General features: G+C 43.2%; 2 protein-coding genes across 3 annotated transcripts in view; both read left to right on the plus strand.

Annotated features, from left to right (window-relative positions):
- The first annotated feature begins 380 nt into the window (after positions 1–380).
- Positions 381–14,390, plus strand: LOC119646828 (ataxin-10). Its single transcript, XM_038047447.1, has 3 exons — positions 381–613; positions 13,089–14,033; positions 14,121–14,390. Exons 1-3 carry the CDS (start codon positions 451–453, stop codon positions 14,273–14,275), a joined length of 1,263 nt encoding a protein of 420 aa, XP_037903375.1. The 5' UTR covers positions 381–450; the 3' UTR covers positions 14,276–14,390.
- Positions 14,391–17,375: 2,985 nt separating this feature from the next.
- Positions 17,376–22,131, plus strand: part of LOC119661351 — a 49,945-nt gene continuing 45,189 nt past the window's right edge. For both annotated transcript variants that reach the window (XM_038070656.1, XM_038070657.1), the window contains exons 1-2: positions 17,376–17,672; positions 17,726–17,806. In XM_038070656.1, coding sequence (XP_037926584.1) covers positions 17,562–17,672; positions 17,726–17,806 — 192 coding nt within the window. In that variant the 5' untranslated portion in view covers positions 17,376–17,561. The remainder of the gene's footprint in view (positions 17,673–17,725; positions 17,807–22,131) is intronic.

A 22,131-nucleotide genomic window follows, 5' to 3' on the forward strand; every position in this document is an offset into this window, starting at 1 on the left:
ACATTCATATATTTAAATAATTAAAAATGACAATTACTTAATTAATATTAAATCAGCCCATTCTTTTCTCATTCTACGGCTAATTTTCTATATTATAAATACTCTTAGCCCTTAGAAACCTAGAATAGCAATAGTGAAAATAATAAATTTTACCTTTTGTTAGAGTTTAACTGATTCGCTTGACTTTCCTTCAATTATTAAGTCATGAACAAGAGTAGAATCATCAGAATCTCCAAAAATTCTTAAAACTTGCAATCTATATCTCCAGGAAACCCCAAAATCGCATTTCCGTTGGCGAAAACGCTTGCTATGGAAGCACTGCCAGCAGACGTATAAACAAAACGCTTAACGCGGACATGACCTCGAATGTGTTCCGTGCTGTCATTCCTAATGTTTTGACATGTGTCTAACAGATGACTTTATGCCAGTTTGCGTTTTTGTGAATTTGAAATGGAATCTGCTTTAGAAGCTTATCGCGGCTGTGCTGACAGCTTACAGAGGCTCCAGAATGTGCTGGACAATGAGGATGCAGTTAACAGTGTCCTGGAGGAAGCTACAAACCACTTGAAGGCGATGCGCAACTCTTGCGCTCACGGCACTGCAGTGCAAGATGGTAAGGATCCTTTCTTGTAATTTCAATTCGTGTACAGTGCGAGTCGCTAGATTATTTTGCGCGTAAGGACATTGATGCGATTAGTGCGTAGAGTCATGCGAATACGGAGAATTCAGATCATCGAAGCTTTCATCGCGCGATTGTTCTAAAAACGCCTTTACTCCTAAATGACTTTCTTCGTGTTTATCTGAAATTGGTTGCAAAAGTTGCTGCTAAAATAGTCCTGACTCGCCACAAAGTCTATCCCATCCGCTTTTAAATAGTTTATTCTGATTTCTTATACCTTTTGGCAAGGAGGCAAAAGCGAAATCGATGCTTCAGTTTGAATGCGCCAAGAAAATCTTTTCCTCATTTGTTGAAATAGCGGTACAGGAACTCGAGCTTCTGTTATATTTCCTTTCTCCTCAGTTTCTGAACTATAAAATGAAAGGAAAATTAACGTGTGAATGTTTCTTTTTAAGAAGAGCCGGACACATTCCTTTTCCTGTCCTTGAGATCACACAAATGTACAAATTGATCAACGTCCTTAACGTCCTGTCGATCTTGCAGGTAGTGGAACAATGATGGAATTAATTTTCAGACCAAGCTTGCTTCCCTAGTTTCGTGACGACTAGAGAATACACAGATGTCAGATGTGGAAAAACGTCATCGGTTATTGAGCTGCTTCTTGCCTCCAGGAAGGGTCTAGTTGGTTCTAGGTCCCACAACTAACGTGGAAAATCTATCGAATAGCTATTGCTTTTTCAAATGCACATGTCAGGCAGCGAGAAGGAACCGTCTGGGGTCGCGGTTTAAGAAGGACGTAGCGGGCTTGAAGAGAGAAAGGGGTGGGGAGTTTTCTCGGGGACCTGGCATAAAAATCAGTGAAAGAAGCAGCAGAGGACTTGTCGCAGCGGAAGGTGGCGATTCAAATTTCGTACTCGTATTTCGTATCGTGATTGGATGTCAGATCCAGTCGACCCAGTTCTGAATGAGCTCCTGACTCAAATCATGGTAATAATCACGGGCGAATTCCGAATTGTCACAATCTGGGCAGCTGCCGGTTTTTACTTAATACTAGCACTGGATGCCAAGTATTTAGGGTCGGAGGATTCCTGCCGACTTTAATGGTAACAGGGTTCTGGTGATGTTGGCCGTTGGTAAGTAATTGAGAGCAGCGTATTTCTGCGTGGTTTGACCCAAACTGTGTGAGAGTTCCAGGACATCAAGAGAGCCGTGAGGGATACCTGTAGCTGACGACATTATGGGAACTACAACCACTTCCTCGAGGCGGGAAATTTCTTTGATTTCTCGATGGGGGGAGGGGCGGAGGATTACCAGTTTAGGTTGATGATGGGTAACAGAGGTTCAAAGAAAGCCTTTTCTATAAATTTAAGGTGTTTATTTAAATGAAACATCTGACCTGCCTCTCATTGCGGTGTTCACAATGTGGGAGCTGGGAGTAGACTCTCTTCTACCGAGCAACTGCTTTACTCAACCCTCTAGCAATTAGCTACTTTAGGGAGAACGATAGAAAGGTAATTTAAAGTTTTATTTCCTGGCTAGTGTCTGGAAGTAATTAGCACTGCTACAGCTCATAATTCATCTTCTTCTCAACGTATTTCCCTTCAATATTGCCATTATGGGAGCGCCTTGTCCACTAACAGCACGTCAGGCTTGTTGTGTGGAGTATAACGATCAGTTAGAACCTGTAACGTTGTAATTATGCAAAGTTTTGGTGAATCACCTTACATACAACAATATATCTATTCGTGTATTGCATCGACGCTATAAAAGTACAGCTAGAAATGAGATGGTCCAATGTCTTCAACGTCGATCTATATATCTGCACTGGTCGTTGTCCTTTCTGTAATTATGAGCTTTTCATAAGCCTTCCCGCCGTCGTAAATGCCACGTATAAATCCCTCCGTCTCTGCAAGAGCTGGCTGTGTACTGCATTTGCTCGACAAATGCAAATCAATAAATAGCTGTCAGAGACAATTCCCGTGTTTACCGTGCATTGCTTTCGATTTCCATATGTCAATCTGCCTTTGGTTTAACTCGATCTGCTCTTTGCGACTTGGCGATGATGTTGTGCCACAATATTCTCAATGCATAGGCAAGTAAATGACTAGCGAATACATTTAGGGCGCTTATTCTATTCTTCCCCGAGAGATGTGATTTCAGCATCAGCTTTACACGTCACAGGAATTCAGACAGGAGGGCATCTTGCAGATCAACAACTCAAGCATGGGTTCCTTCCAGAATTCTAAGGGAAAGGGGGTTCAGTGCCATGTATAATCAAAGAGGACTCATTGAATCTCCCTGAAAGATGCCTCTGGCTCTGAGGTATTGGTACGCTCAGATGAATGCACTGCAGGTGGTAAGCCACCCTTTCATGACTGTCGGTACAAAGTTTCATTAGTTTCTGATCAATGTGATACAGATGTAGGGCATCGATTAGCAACTAAAGAGGTTTATTTGGCCTCTAGTTGCTTGTCCTACAACTACCGAGTTGATAGTGAGTTGCTCTTTTCAACCCCTTGACCCAACTCGGCAGCCCTTCTGCTCCTCGGACAGAATGTTGTTGGTCTTGAGGTACGCATTGACCCTTCCACTAATAATCGACATTAATGGTTGGTGAGCAATTAATCGGTTTTGTAGCTGTGGCGTCCTGCATCGTGTCCTTATTGGGGACGAGGTAAGTCATTCCCGCAGTGAGGAAGGTGGAAATTCCTCAGGCGGACTAATAACCTGGTCCATGCTATGTGCCAACTGACCATATATTGGGTTGGGGAAAAATAAATGTCGTATTTTGTCAATAGATAGCGACACTTCAACATATCTTGGGTTGTACTTATCGCATCGGACCATACTATACGGCGATTTGAAGACGACAATCTGTGCTGCAAGTTGGCCAGGAACTGGGTATAGATCATAAAACCGTTTGGAACCATTTGCAGAAGATTGGATTCCAAAAAAAGCTCTTGGCCCGAATCAACGCCTGCGATGCACTGCTGAAACGGAACGAATTCGACCCATTTTTGAATCGGATGGTGACTGATGATGAAAAGTGGACCACGTACGACAAGCGAAAAAGATCGTGGTCGAAGCACGGCGAGCCGGCCCAAACCATTGCCAAGCCCGGATTGGCGGCCAGGAAGGTTTTGTTGTGTGTTTGATGGGATTGGACGGGAATCATCTACTATGAGCTGTTCAACTATGGCCAGACCCTCAATTCAGTCTACTGTGAGCAACTCGACCATTTGAAGCAGGCGATTGACCAGAAGTGGCCAGAATTGGTCAATAGGAATGGTGTTGTGTACCACCGGGACAACGCTCGGCCTCACACATCTTTGATGACCCGCCAGAAGCTGCGGAAGCTCAGATGGGATGTTCTATCGCACCCACCGTATAGTCCGGACCTGGCACCAAGTGACTACCATCTCTTCCGGTCCATGCAAAACGCTCTTGATGCTACTAAGTTGGCCTCAAAAGAGGCTTGCGAAAACTGGCTGTCTGAGTTTTTTGCAAATATGGAAGGGGGGGGGGGGTTTATAAGGGGGGATAATGAAGTTGCCTTCCAAATGGCAACAAGTTTGCGAACAAAACGGTGCATATCTGAATTAAATCGGATAATTCTAAGTATGTTAAAAAAAGCGTCAAATTTCGATAAAAAATGCGACTTTTTTTTTCCCAACCCTATTTATTGGTGAACTTTTTATACCAGAAATTCTGCACTCGATCCAGATCAGGACCCCTCCAGTTCTTCTGCTGTTTATGGCTCTCGAACCTCCTCTTGGATCACATCCGCAAAATTCATGCTCGCCATAGTGGCATGGGTGGCGCCTTCAGCGGTAATCCACTCAGCATGCTGGGCGGGTTACTCGCAAATACAACCACCATACCATCTTTTGCTTCCGTTACTAAAAACTATACTGTCTGCACGCTCTGTTGGGATTCGTTGAGTGATCTGAAAAAAAACTCCGCTGGTTCCTTACGTCTGCATTTTTGTTTCCAGAATTTCAACTACAGGTGATTCATTGGAGATGGCATAGTTCTGGTAAACCCTCTGCACTTTATTCTTCATTCGTCTGCTTGCATTGCCAGAGCTGATTTGAAGCCTAGCAGTGTCTTGCCTTAGTGAGTCCTGCCGACAAACCAATAATGCAAAAGCGAAGAAAAGTGATTGTAGTTGCGACAGCAACATTTCAGCACACACTTCAGATATAATCTCATCATTGGTTTGACATTTGCTGGAGGTGCATAGAGTCGGCGAATACCTGGTCTATGCAAAGGATTTATTTCCGAGAATTTTGTAACGGTTTTTGGAATTCTTCGGCGGTGGATTGTGCTTCGGCGAGTACTGCAACTGTTGTCCGCAGTGCGGCTTGGTGTCATTGATGCCGCCACCTCTGCCCCATGGAGTCTTGGTCCGCAATGACCTCGAGTCGAACACGTTCCTTGATGACATCGGGATTGTGCCGCTGCTAATAATGAAGCGGTACTGGTCTGTGGCCCGCTGCACAGTCACGTAGGCGTATTGCAGGAAACGCTCGATGAATCTTTGGTGCCACAAAGGGCGGTGAGATGTTGTACCTGCCCCGGGCGTTATTTCGCAGTAAGAGCTGATTATAAAAAGTTTCATTTCCTCAGTCCGTTTCATTCGCTGTCCACACGAACCTGCTGAAGTGGTCGCCACAGATTGTGACGAAACAGCTGCAGTACGCTGAGCCATGGTCCTGGTCATCGTGGCGCCTAGACGTCCTAGACTCCGACGCTGTGCTGTCCATTATGGGAGCCCGATCTAGTCAGCAAGTTAGATAAATCACGTCGTATATAGGTGGATTTGTAGGATTTAGCCGGCCAAAAGTCAAATTTCAAAAGTGGCCGTGGAAATGCAATAAAAATTGGAGAGGTAAAGGACAATCTCAGTAACAAATATACATCATCCATATTCCTTAGGCTTTTAACATATACGTGTAGGGGAAGTTGAAAATTGACCCTCTTACAAAGTACACGTTTTGTTGTCAGCGCTCTGTCTCTGTCTACCTGATATTTTAAAATGGTTTGGATGGATTTTGATAATTGAGGAAAGAATCCATGTTTCTTGGAATATTTAAATAATGTTTAACGTTTTTAATACTATTCCTAACACTTAAAAATTGGGCCATTTTGTAAAAAACGTTTATTTACTTTTTAAATTCACGAGACATTTTGTTGTTTTGTTACCGTATTGTATAGCTAGTATTGTATAGCTTACATATTAGGCTGCATGAAGACGTAGAAATTGCGGCGAGATTAGGGCCGGCCGGGGTTCTTGGTTCGCAAACATTATCTTTCTGCCAGTACACAGATTTTATTCACGTGCCTAGACTCAACTCAACAACTAAACCCACCAGGGGTAAACTACTCTAATAGAGATGTGAAGTCTCGAGGCGGGTTGATACCAGCGAAAATTTAATCATCAAAGGAGCTAAACTGCCAAACGGCCTGATAAGGGAGGGGACTAAAATTACAAAAAAAAGGAGAGGGGGCAGGGAGTGTAGCCCTGAGTTGATTCTGGGACCTACGCGGCGAGTGGCCCCCGTTCTTCTTTCATCTTTGTGGAGCGCAGATGACATGGTGTTCCTCCCAACCCAACCGAAATGTTCACCCTCTGCCGTTTCAAGCGTAATGAGGGAACCCTAAATACACTGGAGGACTGACGCTATCCTGGGCAGGGCTAGAGCAAAGCCAACTTCGATTCAATTCATGGTTATATAAATCCTACCATACATAAACGTGTCTGAAAAGGTTTTGAAGGGGACGATTTTCTTCACTTCGTTGGTGTTCGTGATAAAATTTGAGTTGTTCGCTATACGCCTGAAACCAAAAGACAAGTCTCGCCCTTTTCACTATTCCCTACAAACATTCAAAATCACAATTTCAGTCAAAACAATCATAGCATTCTTGTTTGGACCATAAGCTTATAATTTTGATAGAACATCTGGCTCACCAACGCGGCAAAATATTGTGAAACCCTAAAAGAATGAAAAGGACGGCACAGGATAAAAGGAGTGGTATGATGACAAAGGGAGTTTGCCTGCTCCATGTCAATGTTATGTTTCACGTGCCGAGCGCCATGAACAACTCCTGGGCTCGTTTTGATGGAACGTTCTCCCGCATTCTCTCGACCATACGCCTTCAGGGTATAATTTGCTCAATGTACGGAGGTTACGCATGGGTAGAACAAGATTCCCAACGAACGAATATGTGAAGGGGAAGTTGAAAAGAAGTTAGCGGGAGACATTTTCGAGGAGACACCAAATGCAGGTCTGCATCGAAGTGGATGACGGCTATGTTGGAAAATAACTTACATACCCATGTATAGCTGTAACCTTGCATTTTTTTTAAGTACAGTCTACATAATTGAGTACACTTACTTTTTGGATATGCTTTGTAGATTTTTGGTGAGACTTGCCAGTTTTTATAAACGCGGAGATTTTCTCGATTCGTTTAGTTGGATGAAGATGGTGGTGAGGAAATTTAAGGAAATTAAATCTTAAAGCGTTGATTCTACAATCGAAGCAAAAGCTGGGTTGTTTCGGGGAGGAGATGCTTTGAGCTGCCGCTCAAATGGTTCCGCATATACTTTCATTTTTCTAGGATAACTGTAAATGGGTTACCTATTCTTTGTGAAAATGAAAAAATACAAACAGTGATCTTCCACAGTACCGACCCCGTACAACGAAAGTAAACCAATGTACTGTGTGACAGTGAGGTTAAATGTAATCCACGTGCGTCGTTAACACCTTCCAACTCAGGTGGAGTTAGTTTTGGTGGCTTTCAGCAACCTACACTACAATCGACCCTTCAAGTACAACCGCGAAATCCCCAGGAGGCCCAGTTAGTTCTTCAAAGACAATCAATTCAATATGCGCCTTCTCCTAGCTTTGATCAACAACCTTACCGCAACAGGAACTGCAACTGCAACAACAGGAGTTGAAGCAACAGCAGTTACAACAACAAGGGTAGTTTCATCAACAACAAGGATAGTTTCATCAACAACAAGGATAGTTTCATCAACAACAATGGCACCTTCAGCAGCAGCAACTGCAATAGGTTCAGCAACAACAAGCACAACAGGGAATCGCGCAACAGCAATCAAATCCGCTGCACCTTTAGGGTGCCAACGATCAGCCCGGAATTATCGTTCAAGCTAGACATTGTCACGGCGGAAGTATCAAGTATCAAAATTTACATTACGATAAGTGCCTAACTGTATTATATTCGCATATATGCATATGTATTTCTCCTTCCTTGTATATCAATCAATAAAAGTACAATTGCTGCAAGAGCCAGCGGGAATTTTTTCAAGGTTTTGTTCTGCTCCGGTACTCCGCTTTTGCAGTTTCCGCTTTGGTTCTTTTGGGGTCGATTCCACTCTCCTTTGGGTGCGTGCTCCACTACACTTCATTGTAGCGATGTCCACTGAACAAAAATGGGCAACAGGGCTCGCACAACCCGTGGCCGCCATGGCCGTGCGCGTACCATCTTCATGGCGCAAGTGTCCCGAGGCGTGGTGCCGCGAACTCAGCTTAAGTAATCTGCCCAAAACTGAGTGTATCAAATACCTCGGGTCAATGCTATCAGCCAATAGAAAACTGAACGATACTGCACCCTATGCCGGTGCAAAATTTAGTACTCCTAGGAAGAAGGGGAGTTTTTCAGTCAATTTCTAAAAGTTGATAAGTTTATTTGACCAGATATCGTAATGTGACATACTTTGAGGCCTAGATTTCATCTAAGCGCCCTTTCCTGTTGTCTTCGGATTTTTGGGTTGGGTAGTTTCTTAAAATGAGTCCCGTCTCATTTTAAGTGCACACATTTTGACTCCTTACTCACGCACTTTGAAATTCTCGACAAAACTAATGTCAAAAAAATGTTGAATCGCCCCTTTGCATGTATGGGGAGCCCCCTTTAAACTCCACCTAAATTTATGTCACTCGCTATATGCATGAGATTTCATAGTCCCCATCTGCTCACCAAATTGCGCTCGGATTGGTTTAGCCGTTTTGGAGAAAAGGGTGTGTGACAGACAGACAGACAGTAAATCGATTTTAATAAGAGTTTCTTTTACACAAAACCATAAAAACTAAACTCGTCGGTAGGTGAGAGAGGTGTGTTCCCCAGGTCCACCAAGTGCTTCCATACTATCCATCTCGACATCATTTGCCCATTGCAAAGATACAAGTATTGCCTTACACTCATCGACAGGTTTACGCGGTGGCCTGAGTCGATTCCCTTAAAAGACACGGCACTATTATGTGCCGTGGCCCTCTGTCGAGATTGGATTCCACATTTTGGTGTGCCGACAATCATCATTACCGACCAGGGAATGCAGCTTGAATCCATTATTTTCTCGGAGTTAAGCAATTCCTTGGGCTTTAAACGCCAGCGGAAAACTGCTTACCACCCTCAGTCCAGTGGGATGTTTGAAATGTGGTATAGGACGCTAAAGTCCGCTGTAATGGTGCAAGGAAATCCTTCCTGGTCGCAAATCCTGCCTTTCGTCCTATTAGGCCTACGGACAGCCAGTCGCAAGGAGTTCGCTACCAGCCCTGCGGAAGTTGTACACGGGTAGAACCTCAGTGCTCGACGTGCGATCAAGCCTAAATTCAACCGTGAGCCGGAGCAAATCACCGCCACCCGTCAACCATACGAAAAACGTCGCCAGGGTTCTCGAGTTATGCACGTACGTCTTGGTAAGAACCGAAGTCTCCCGGAGGCCGTTGCGGCCACCATACGACGAACCTTGCAAAGTCCTTGAGCGAGGTCTATACCACTTTATCCTCGACGAAGGAGGCGCGCCCAAGAAGGTTTCGATAGCCCGTCTGAAGCCTTTCTTCCGGGAGACGAATACTCCCGGGGGAAAGCGTGAGCGACGCGTTCGGTTCTACTTGCCGAGCTGAGGAAGCTACGCCTCGGAATTTCGCTGAAACCCCGTGGAAGTTGTCAATGATGGGTTGATTTGCGGGTTTTGTTGGTAAATCGGGCTAGACCATCTTAAGATAGGTTGGCATGTAAGGGTCGTGGATCAATTTAAGCAGGGTCTCCTCATTTTGATGAACAGTCGTATCGCTTCAGGAGGTTTTGCTTTGAGCTGAAGTCTGCATCGGCTTCTGTATGACTGCGGTATAAGAATGCTAATTAGAGATTCCCCAAGACTTTCGAGTCCTGATCCAATTGCTCAGTTAGGTCCTACATTTGCCAGACAAAAACTAGCAAAATCTGCCTATTATCGATGGTTTTAGATACTGCCGCAGCAGTAGAACAAATGAGCAGGTTCTCAATGATGACGTCTTCCAAATCATAGTCTTTCCTAACTAAAAGGGCAGCGCAGTTGAAGTCTGCTTTCAGAGAGCTAACCAACACTTAGCCATTGGAACGTTGGGCATCTGAGATCAAAGACGCAGAGGTGCATGTAACGGTTTGGGCGTAAAAATTATCTGGTTTGGCCCAATTTTGCTTGGCTCATGTCACTTGGTTTTTTTTTTCATTTTTCGAGCTTCCCTGCAGATAAGCGTGTTGTTATATGCCGAACACCCGCTGAAGTTGGTGCAATGTCGCGATTGGGTCTTTATTGTGGGCGAACTATTCTTCTTGTGGATCCTTAATCGTCAGAGAAGCTACCGAACGTAAGTCTATGTGAGGCGCTACATGTTGAGATTCGGAAGGAAATCCTTAGGGTTCGTCTCCCTTTGATAATAAGAGACTGCGTTCTTCCTGTCCCATCGTTGGTGGGCTGTTTGTTGAAGTGTCTAATCCTTTCTCTCTGATAAGAGAGAATATTTTAGTGTGGTACTCCGCCTATCGGCCTTTTTAATATTAAATAACGTTTTGAGATCCTTTTCTTTAGAGGTTGACAGAACTTCACTTTTAAAGTTTACAATTCACGCCAAGTTGACATATTCCGTTTCACGATTGACAGCAACGTCAATGGCGAACATAGCTGTGAAATATATGGCCTCCATAGTACTCTATTCTGAAAATGAATGTTAAATGGGTTTTACTTGAAACCCGCCTCACAAAGCCCACTTTCCTGCTCGATGTTCGAGGTGTTGCTTGTTGCTGCTACTGTGGTTGAATTTGATCGCCGGACTGCAGATTTCGCTGATGGTAATGGATCGCTTGTTGCGGCAGTGGCTGGTGATTATTGGCTGTCTGTCCAGCTGGTCGTTGAGTATTAAGGGAATTCGTAAGGCATTTGAAAACAGTTTCTCACCGAACCCTGCCGCACATGCAGAGTGACCGTTATTAGCTCCTTGAAAATGAATGTCGTGGAGTTTAGGTGACCTTAGTTGAGCGAAATGAGAGTGGAGTTGCCAAATGAATGAGGATGGATCCTCAGAATGCTTTGACTTGCCCAAAAACTCTGCGGGCAATGGCAGCGGTTTCTCGTGGATGAGGTAGGCGGATCCTCGCGACAAGCGACTTCTGTGCCGAGATAATTGTTGGCAAGGCTTGAGTCCTTTGCGCGTGTTGATGACACTTGATAGCGAGCGGGTGATACGATGTAGGGCGGAGGCGATTTGAATTCGACAATTCATTAAGCGAATTGAACAGGTTCGTTTAAAATTTTTTTACCTTGGTACGTGGTGATCTGCAAGGGCGTTCCAAATCGGCAAATCCAATCTTTGTAGAAGGTGTTTGTAGGAGCCGGCGCGTATTGAGCTCCTGGGAAATATTTAGATGGCCCTGATTGGTTGTCCACCATCTTCTGGTGAAGCCATTTTGGTTATTTACCAGCATCGACAACTTTTCCACCCTATGTTATTGCTATAAGTGCGCTTGATTAGCTGCACTGCTCACTATTCTTTGAGCGGGGTCACCAGTTTGTAGCGTAAGGGCAAATAAGGACAAATAAAATAGTTTAAATGGGAACAACAATTTATTGAAAACTGATAATTGCGCACAAAAGTATCTCCAAAACGTGTCTTGTTTCGACGGAGGCTGAAGTCAAAGAGAGCGACGCGGACGTCAATCCGCGTCAAGTTGATATAATCCGTTTCATGATTCGCAGCAGCATTTATGGCGAACATAGCGACGAAATGTGTAACCTCAACAACGTTATCCGTGGACGCTGTGCAGTTCGCTGGTTCCACGTAGAAGGTATCGTTTCTCAAGCTTGATTTTGAGAGAATCTCTTGTTTTGCTGACCGATTTGATCAATTTCGCTATTTTCTCTCGCTGAGATTCATTCTCTGCACGGACGCTCATATTCTCGTTCAGGATTCTCACGAATCCTCGCTATTACCGGGCTTTGATGGTAATTTCTATACAATGTCAATAAACGGAGGTTCTTTTTCGCCGTCTGTTTTGCGACGTTTTCAACCGCATATTGAAATTTTTTGAATAGAATAAATCCTCTTAAAAAATAAGCCTATGTCCTTTTGTGTCTAAATAGCAGATTCATCTGCTCTATTGATATAACTATTGGGAATTCTTTTAAGTGTTCATTTGTTTATTATAATTTTCCGAATCTTGAATTCTGACAAAACAGGAAAAGATGCGGAGTTTGAAACGTGAAAGCTATGGAGATGGTGTGGAAGGGAAAGCGCAACCGATTCGCGGGAACTGCAAGCTGTCAGATTGTGGACGTTTCTTGGCGTGATTTCTGACATCATATACCATGGGGTCGGTTTTCAGTTCGTTTGAAAAATTAAATTTGTGATCCTTATAGCTTGAAAACGATAGTTGTATAGTTTCCTTAGATTGTTACACTGAAAACAAGGGAGTTAATTGTAAAGTACTTAAACGCACAAAAATAAAAACACAAAAAAAGTCCGTCAATTTGTCTTTTATTCAAATGTTTCGTGCTCGATATTCGACCGAGATCTTTTCTCTTCTCTAGTCTTCTGTTTTACTATTTCACCGCGTATCTCCGATTGAGATCCCTTCTTATCTTATCTACTTTAAAGCGTAAAACTGGACAAGTGGAAGGGTTGCAAACTAAATCTGTTTTCACAGCCACATATCCAACACACACATGCATTATTGGAAAATCTCCGTCAAGGTCCATTCCCAATTTTCTGATTTGTGTAGGATTGCGTGCTACCATGCTCGTCCTACACGTTTAACTAAACCTCTTCCACGACTTTTATGTAATGACATAGTTTTCATCCGATTGCGCATTGACAATCAATGAGTCGGAGACACTTTAACTCTCATTGCACATTCCAAATACAAAATAAGTAAGAGATATAGAGTTCATATTTTGTCTCAGTTTTAGCTTTTTACATATTCGATTTCACCACTTAACATTAATTGTTAATTTCTGAAATGCTGGAAAATATGAGGAATGTGCGCCAAACAGGGTTTCGTCTATTCTATTTAGCGGATTTATCCAGGTTAAAAAATGCACCAACCGAGGTTTTATTTGGTTGGTTATACTTTTATGTTAAATCATTAATTTTTATTCAAACTTGGTACTGATGTATTTATACTTTTCCAGGTATCGCACAACTCCCCGATCTAACACGCATATTCGACTTCATTCTGTTCGAAGATGACATCAAGCGCTTTTCGTACTTACCCTCCTTCCCGCCATTGCAGAGAATGTGCTGGCAAACAATGGCGAACCTCTGTGTACAGAACGTAACAACACAATCGATGATTTGGTCTCATTTTGGGCATAAAGTTATCGAAGCCACCAGACATAGCTCGAGTTACACGAATATACAAATTATGATACTTTTTAACATATTTCAATCTGGAAACATTCAGTCGTACGATAAGACAATCTTCGAGGTCCTTATAACAAAATTGTCGGAAAATCCAAATGATACTTGCGAATTTTCGGAAATTTTCTTAGAATACTTCCTAACATCGTATCATCGAGTTGTGTTCTTATATGGCACTCTCGCCGATCAAGACCGAATCATGGTTTTATATTATATCGCCGAGTACGTACGCAACAGCACCCCCGAAAGACGAGTAAATCACAGTCTCTTGACGTACATTTCGAAGGAGCTCAAAAAGAAATCGGATTGTATATTGCGGACACATAATGCGTCCGATGTGGAACACCTACGCCCCCGGGAAGTTCTAGCTCTACTTGATGTGATTGCCTTAGCGTCTGGAATGGAAATCTATTCAGAAATTTACTGCAATGATCATTCGCTGTTTCTAAATGTCGGTGGGTTATTGCAGCAACTCAAAGCTATTGGCGAGTCTTCTCAAAATATTTTCACTCCAATGAAGAAGCTGGAACAAGTGGCTCCTAATTCGAAAATCTCCAGCGATTTTGAGACGGAGATTTCATTTCGATTGAAAACCACTTTAGTTCGAATACTTGCAAACTTGTCGTATAAGAACCGGAAGAACCAGGAATATGCGCGTGAGACTGGAATAATAATGGCGATTTTAGATTGTACGAGTGCTGATGGCCGCAATCCTTGTAAGTAAAATTGTTATAAGAGATTTTCGGTTCTTATGCTTATCTTTACATAAAAAAACTGAAACTTTTTTTCATTCTGAACTTTAGTGATAAAAGAGTGGAGTATACTCGCCATTAGAAACCTTTGTGAAAAATGCCCAGAGAACCAGGAACTCATTGCAAATTTATCGAAAGTTGGCGATGCTGAGAATGAGTTGCTAAAAGAACTGAACTTGGAACTTGGCTCACTGAGGATACAGTAATGAGATTTTGTAAAGTATCTTTAAGTTTTTTAATTTGTATTTGCTATAAGTCCATCTTTGTTCATAATTATCTGCCAAAAAACGAAATGTTGGATTAAAAAATGTCATTTCCAAATTGTTTTTTTACTGAATAATTGCTGTTAGAGTTTCTCACCTGAGAAACAAGAAGAATTTAGTTGAATGTCTACCATCCAGCAACAAAATACAAACGAGAAAGCTTATTTTGACCATCTTGAAGCCCTAGCAAAAGAGGGCTACATTTCTCCAATGGGACCACACCAAGCAATTAGAATGTCAACAGCGCTGGCTGCTATCCAATCGGGCTTCCCATAAAGACACGCCGAAGTTTTCTTGTTAGAAACAAATGAATATACTATTATACAAAGTAGGAAGTAGGAAGATATTGTGGGCATTCTGACTGGATTATGTTAGGAGTATTTAAAGATGTGCATCCTGCAACAACTAATTGTAATCTACGGAGCACATCCTATGCGACAGTTCGCAGCTAGGTAGGTATCAGTGGCCGCTCAGAGGGGCTCAATTAGTGCTGCGGTGCGCTGTCTTGATCAAACAAACTCATAAAACCATGACTGCTGTGGTAAGAGCCAAAGGGGCAGACTTCAGGCGTAGCATTCCCCAAGGTAAGCTGCCTCCCAAACTTTTCTCTAATTTGTGCTAATGAATCAAGCTCCTTTTCTTGAAATTCTCAATAATAACGGAGATATGAGCGTTCAAAATTGGTCAAAAGACCCCTCCACTTTCCGGCCATTTTCCCTGCACCTACACCCCAAACTATATGCCATTCTGTAGGTTTAATTATCCTCTATACTAGTAATCACAAACTAAGTTCCCTTCCTCGACATTCTCAACACTAAGGGAGGTAGGAGCGTTTAAAGTTTTTCAAAAGGTTTCTTCATTTTCCGGCTATTTCCCGGGTGCCTGGACTCCTTGACCTATATAGCGTTTTTTCTTAAAATTATCACTATCAACGGAGATTCCTCCAGTTTCCGGTAATTTTCCCAGCTTGTGTAGAGGAGATTTAGGTAGGGGTATAGGTGGGGGGCCTGGGTGCTGCGAAAATAGGCGGAAAGTGTAGAATCTTCTGACAAACTTTAAACGCTCGTATCTCCCATAATATTGAGAATTTCGAGAAAAGGGGCCTAATTCATGATAACTTGTGTAGAGCAGATAGAGGTGTATAGGTTGAGGTTCTGAGTGCTGTGAAAATGGCCGCAAAGTGAACGAATCTTGCGAAAAGTTTTAAACGGTCTAATCTTAATATTGAGAATTAACCTTAATATTGAGAATTTCGAGAAAAGGGGCTTAATTCGTAATCACCAGCGAAGAGTAGAATTAGAACTTTCAAACGGTATATAAGTTGGAGGGTGGGAAAATGGCCGCAAATTGGAGGAATCTTTGGAAAAACTTTAAGCGCTCATAACTCCGTTAATATTGAGAATTTCGAGGAGCTCTAGATCACTGGTGAAGAGACCTTCTGCAGAAACTTTAAACGCTCCTAATATAGGGAAAAAGGGCTTAATTCGTGGTCATTTGTGTAAGGGAAACTAAGACCTGCGAAAAGGTGCATAGGGTGGGCGGGAAACATGGCCGGAAAGAGGAGGAGTGTTCTGAAAAACTTTAAACGCTCGTGTCACCCTTGATATTGAGAATTCCAAGAAAAGGGAATTAATTCGTGATCACTTGTGTAGAGTAGATTTAGACCTTTGAAATTGTGTTCAAGTTGGGAAGTGTGGTGCTGGTGGTCACTTGTTTAGAGGAGATTTAGACCTGCGAAATGGTGTAAAAGTGAGGGTTCTGGGTCCTGGGGAATGGCCGGAAGGTGGAGAAATCTTCTGAAAAAATTAGACGCTTGCATATCCCTTAATATTGACAATTTCGTGATTACTTGTGTAGAGGAGATTTAGACCTTGAAAATTGTATATAGGTTAGGGGGTCTGAGTGCTGGGAAAATTGCCGGAAAGTGGAAAAATTTTAAACGAGATTTTCGTGAAAAAGGGCCTAGCTCGTGATCACTTGTGTAGGCGAGATTTAGACTTACAAAATGGTGTATAGGTTGGGAAGTTGGGAAAGTGGAAGAATCTTCTGAAAAACTTTAAACGCTCGCATCTCCCTTAATATTTCGAATTTCGAAAAAAGGAGCCTTATTCGTAATCACTTGTATAAAGGACCGCCCTGAATATTCAGAGTTTCGAGAAAAGGGGTTTAATTTGTTATCACCTGTGTAGATGAGATTTAGAACTGCGAAATGGTATATCGGCGGGGGTCTGGGTGCTGGGAAAATCGCCGGGGAGTGGAGGAATCTTCTGATAAATTTTAAATGCTCTTATTTGGCTGAATATTGAAAATTTGGAGAAAAGGGGCTTAATCTGTGATCACTTGTGTAGGTCTCTGTGCTGGGAAAATGACCGGAAAATCGAGGAGTGTTCTGAAAAATTAAACCTTTGTAAGTTTGCTTAGGGTGAGCATAATATTGTCCGGATACTCACGTGGTTAGAGCGCTGGGTTGTCGTAGCGGAAGGTTGTGCTTAAAATCATGTTATCGTGACTGGATATCGGATAGCGTTTGAATATAATTTCGCTGTGTTCTAGCGATTATTTTTTTGAAATAATAAAACTTGTTTTTTTTTTTCTATTCGCTAGTGGAGAATTTTATTTCGAAAATACCGATATTTCGGAAACCGCTTATGCCCTTCATCAGTGCTAACAAGTCTCTGAAACAAGTTTTATTATCTCAAAAGAAAGTCGGATAGCGGTTGACTCAGCTGTGAATGAGCACCTGACTCAAATCAAGGTATTAATCTCGAGGGATCACCACATTGCCACTTACAGTGTACTGTAGTGTACCATTACGGTCTTGAATTAAGCTAGCTCCATATAACTTTTAAGAAAAACTCATGCATATTATCTTGTCCAAAGCACTATTTGTCCAATTTGACCCACTTTATATACTCTTTTGTATACCTCTAAGTACAGTAAGATTTCCTGCTAACATTAGTACAACAAGGTTTGCCGTATATAGTTAAAATTTGGATCAGAGTCAGCGTAATTTCCGTTGATATTCTTATTAACAGCTGTTTGTCAGAAGATGAAATAAAAAAACAAAATATTTTTAATTGCACTGATTTGATTAGAGGTTTTCAGTTAAAAGGAACTTAAGGGTCCAATGTTAAATTTTTAAGTGTTTAGCTTTCGTTTTTAATTTATTTATTAAAATTTATCTTGGGAAGTTCGTTCCGAAATTTGAAAGTTTTGATTTGTTTGAACCATGGCCCCCGCTGGTAAACATTCTGCAAAATGGGATGACTTGCGAAGCGAATCCGAGTGCACAGAATACACCGACAGTGCTCCAAACCGGGCGTATGGCGATAAATCCCAAGTAACGCAAAACGGTTCATATAGCCAAAAAATTCATTATTTGCGTATTTTTAGGATCCTTTGCCGAAACAGCCACCAATGCCCCATTCAATGGAAACTCACCGAGCTAAAATGAACCAGAAAGCAGGGCATAAGGTAATTTTGTCAGTAGAGCAGAAAATGGGGTGTGAATCAGATTCAGAATCGGATCACTCGGCTTTGCATTTCAAATTTCTCCAATTCTTTACCCTATACAACACTTGGATATTTTTTTACCCCATTACGAAGGGGGGGGGGGGGGGCGGACGCTGGATTTTTATTGTGAAAGGTTTTTTATTATTTGGTTAAAAGATTCACCTTCAATGTACTCTCCATTAGATGCGATAGAGACAAGTCACAGGACCTTATTGAAATCTGTTTACTGTCTGTGCGTCTGCCCATCCTTAGATCTCTTTTCTTGAAGGGTGGAGGGTCGTTCGAAACCTACTGTTGGCTCCAACCATGAAGTTATGTAATAGCCTTACTTAGTAAAACCGCCACTTTTTCCTTTCCCTCTCCCCGCGGAACAGTTCTGCCTCAGCTGTTTCTGAGTTGTTTCTTAAATTTTTTAAACTTTTTTCCAAACCTCCGTTGACTCCAGCATGAACTCCACAATATTTTCATGCATTAAGTGCCTATCTGCAATCTTCTTCGGAGCACAGTAAACCAAAACAAACAATATGTACCACTTTCTCAGTTCTATTAACGAATCTTGGGCAATATGGTGAATCGCCGTGTCCAAATCGATGTAGGTATTCACGATAACCTCCATACCCACACTATAATTGTGTTAGCTCGTACTTTAATTTCCCATGGCTACGTCAAATCCATCTTCGAATGTCCAGAATAATGCGGCATGTCTGCCGACCAACTTCTGACGCATGCTACCTCTTTTGCAAATCTGCGATAGATTCCCACCATACTAGCTACCGTCGAAGTACGCCAGGCTCCCCGATTGCATACGTTTCATCATAGAGACGCCAGTCTCCGTACGCCAGGATGTCTATAGATAGTATCCCTGCTAATACGAGCGCTGCTTCTCCTGATATTTTCCCATAAGCAGTACATGTCGGGAGTTCAGTTAGTCGAAACACTATTCTTTGTTTTCTGCAACGTATGTTTTTTTGAAGACTAGTAGCTTATATTGGAGCTGCGTAGAGCAGCACGGCGCTTAGTGATAAGGACCACTTCAGTTTTTTCCTCCGGAAGTGTCAACCTAGAACTCTCTAGCCAACTTTGAACAGCACTGATTGCCTCGCTTGAGTATAATTCAGCATCTTCGAGATGCTTTGCGACAACAATCAGCGCTATGTCGTCAGCGTAACTGACCACTGTGGATTCCATCGGAAGGGGAAGATTAAGTACATCGTTGTACATGATTTTCTATAGTAGTGGGACCAAAACAGAGCCCTGCGGGACACCCGCGGAAACAACGTACGAGATAGGCGGGAATACCAGCCTTCGCTCGGGATTTCCGTATTAGATTCCAATTGGCCGAATTGAATGTATTCTTGATGTCTAGGGTCATTACCATGTAATATTTGCTGGTACTACCCTTCAAGCCAGTAACCAATTTGATGGCATCAAGGGTTGATTTCGCTTTACGGAACCCGTATTGCCGATCTGAAAGGCGACCTTGGCTCTTAACAACCGGGAGTAATCTATTGTAGATTACCCGCTCTAACATTTTCCCCACAGTGTCCAAAAGACATATGGGTCGGTATGAGGATGATTCACCTGGAGGTTTATCAGACTTAGGCAGAAGTACCAACTTCTGTCGCTTCCATGGCGCTGCAAATATTCCCTCGGACATGAACGCTTCGAATAACTCAGTGAACATATCCGGCCTGGATTTCACGACAAGCTTAAAAGCCTTATTCGGTACTCCGTCCAGACTCGGCGCTTTACTGTCTCCTGTTCTAACGCAGATCTCCAGCAGGTCATCTCTGGTGACAGGCAGAATTCAGAGGTGGTTGGAATGCGTCTGTACTCTCCTCTTGCTGGGGGAATAACCCCTGGATGATTTTCAGCAAGAGGGTGCGCACGTGATCTCCGGAGATGAACGCCTCTGAATCGTCCCATCACGATTCTATAAGCACTCCCCCACGGGTTTATGTCCGCATCTGAGCAGAGCATTTCCTCTGGCTTCCCTGGATGGCGAGCTTGATGGTTTTGTGAGCTGCCTTATAGGCACATTCTTTCTGCTCCTGATCGACTCTACCTACCGCCCTCTGAGTCGCTTTTCTGGTTCGGTGGCAGGCTGAGCGAAGCTCGGTCAGCTCAACATTCCACCAGTAGTTTGGTCTTCTACTGGGGAATGAGCACCTCCTAGGCATGAACGCGTCACATGCTTTGGCGATGCATTGAGCCAGATGGACGGCTCTTTCCGTAGAGGCGCCTGTTTTATCAGGTAGGTCTAACCACACCTCTACAAAGGTCTGCTCATCCAAAGATTTTGCAGACCAGCCTGAAACCTTTTTCGGTTTCGGGCATGATAGCTCTTTGCCCTCTGACTCGACGCATGTCTCAAAGAAGATTGTCTGGTGATCGCTGCGGGTGTAGCGTTCGCTGACGCACTAGGACATATCACGCGTCAATGCAGGGCTGACAAAGGTCAGGTCTACAACCGAATCTGACCCCCCTTTCTGAAAAGTGTTCACATTTTCGTTAGCCAAAATTATGTCTATCTGCGCAAAAGCTTCTAATAAACTGCGCCCCTTGGCATTTGATTCTCTGCTACCCCACTCTAGGGCTCAAGTATTGAAATCACCAGCAATCACCTTTGGACTTCGTCCCCTTGCGTCGTAAATCCTGAACGACCCTGCAATGATTCAGGTTTATTTGAACAAACCTCATTTTCTTATTGAAGTGAGCGCCTTCCTAAATTCCGGACATTTACCACTTCCGGCAATATGCCAGTTATCCTGTCCCTCTTTCACTTTGCACAACAGGCAGTTGGGGTCCCTATTGCACTCCCTGGCGATATGACCTCTCTCGCCACACTTTCTGCAACGATCGGATCGATCAATTCCGTTGGTGCATACCTTCACGAAGTGCCTAAACATGAGACATTTAATGCACCTCTTTAGTGAAGTTGTTCTCTTAAACGGCAGACAACCCATCCCATCTGAACTTTAACGGTCGCCAAAAACTTCTGCGCTGGTACTCGTATTGTCGCCGTTTGTGTACCGCCATAAGCTTTTCGTAAACCCACAACGGACTCCTCGATTAGTTCTGCCAACTTGAATTGCTCCTTCAGGGCAGTGCAAATTTCCCCTCTCAATGTCACTTTCACCCTTTCTGGGTTCTTCGGATTCTGTTCACATTTCCGCTCAGATCTTTTAGGTCGGGATCAGCTTTGACCTTTCTGAATGTCTCCGCGTAGGACAGATTGCCCTCACTAGAGGTAACAATCGCATCTGGGCGAGTTCGCACTTTTGCTTTTTCTTTCGCTGGTTTGCTGGTAACTTTAGTCCATCCATCGTTTTCATTCGTCTTAGGCTTCGCAGCGCTGGTCGACTTTCCTACTTTCGCTGAATGTTTTCCTCCTTCTGAACTATTGGTGCTGTTTTTTAGAATACCCCGTCCGTCTTTTTTCTCTTAGGCCTATGCTGATTATTTAGAGGATCCCCCTCTTTTTCACGTACTCGTTTATTTCGCCGTGATTCAATGGTAGTACGGTTGGGCGTCATTTTTGGTCGCTTGTGACACTGTTGGCACTGCAAGGTTCGGCGTGTCCTTAGTACTCTTTTCCTCCATCTGCGATCTATTATACAGGACTCTAATAGCCCTCACTATATTCTTTATGGCTTGGTGCACCTTGTGCTTGTTCTTGATAAACTCGGACAGCTCAACTATTTTTGCCCCAAGCTGGTGGATCTGGAGTTTTCTCTTTATAAGCCCCGACAGGGTGACTCCTTTTATACACTCCTTCAATTTTGGCGTTTATTGACCTTCCCTGTATCCTTATCCTTTACCGTCTTTGGCATTGGTGGAAAGTTGACGAGCTTCTTTTGACTGGATCTCTTTCTGGAGCACCTCCTGCTGTCGAGCATCTTGAATATATGCGGTGGATGTTATCACGATTTTTGTCCTCCAACTATCTGCTTTCAGTTCATCTTTGTTGGTCTTGTTACCGATGTTCTCGGTAAGTTCGTACTTCGCTTGAACACCTCCTTCTCCAGATCGAAATCACTTGTAGCATTATATGTCAAGGTGGCCAAGATGTCCACCACCGAGACGCAGAGGTCGAGGGATATCGACAACCGGGAGCCCGTTTCTCTCGTCTTCCATGGTGGTTTTATGTTCTGGATATCCTTCCCATAGCCATTTTCGGCCACGCACCTGAGATGAGAAAACACTAGCCCATGCACAGTCCGAAAAGAGAAGTGCATGAACACATATTTACACATCAACAGGTATGCCCCAATGCGCCTGCTGGG

This window comes from Hermetia illucens, chromosome 1, assembly GCF_905115235.1.
Source record: "Hermetia illucens chromosome 1, iHerIll2.2.curated.20191125, whole genome shotgun sequence".
NCBI lineage: Eukaryota > Metazoa > Arthropoda > Insecta > Diptera > Stratiomyidae > Hermetia > Hermetia illucens.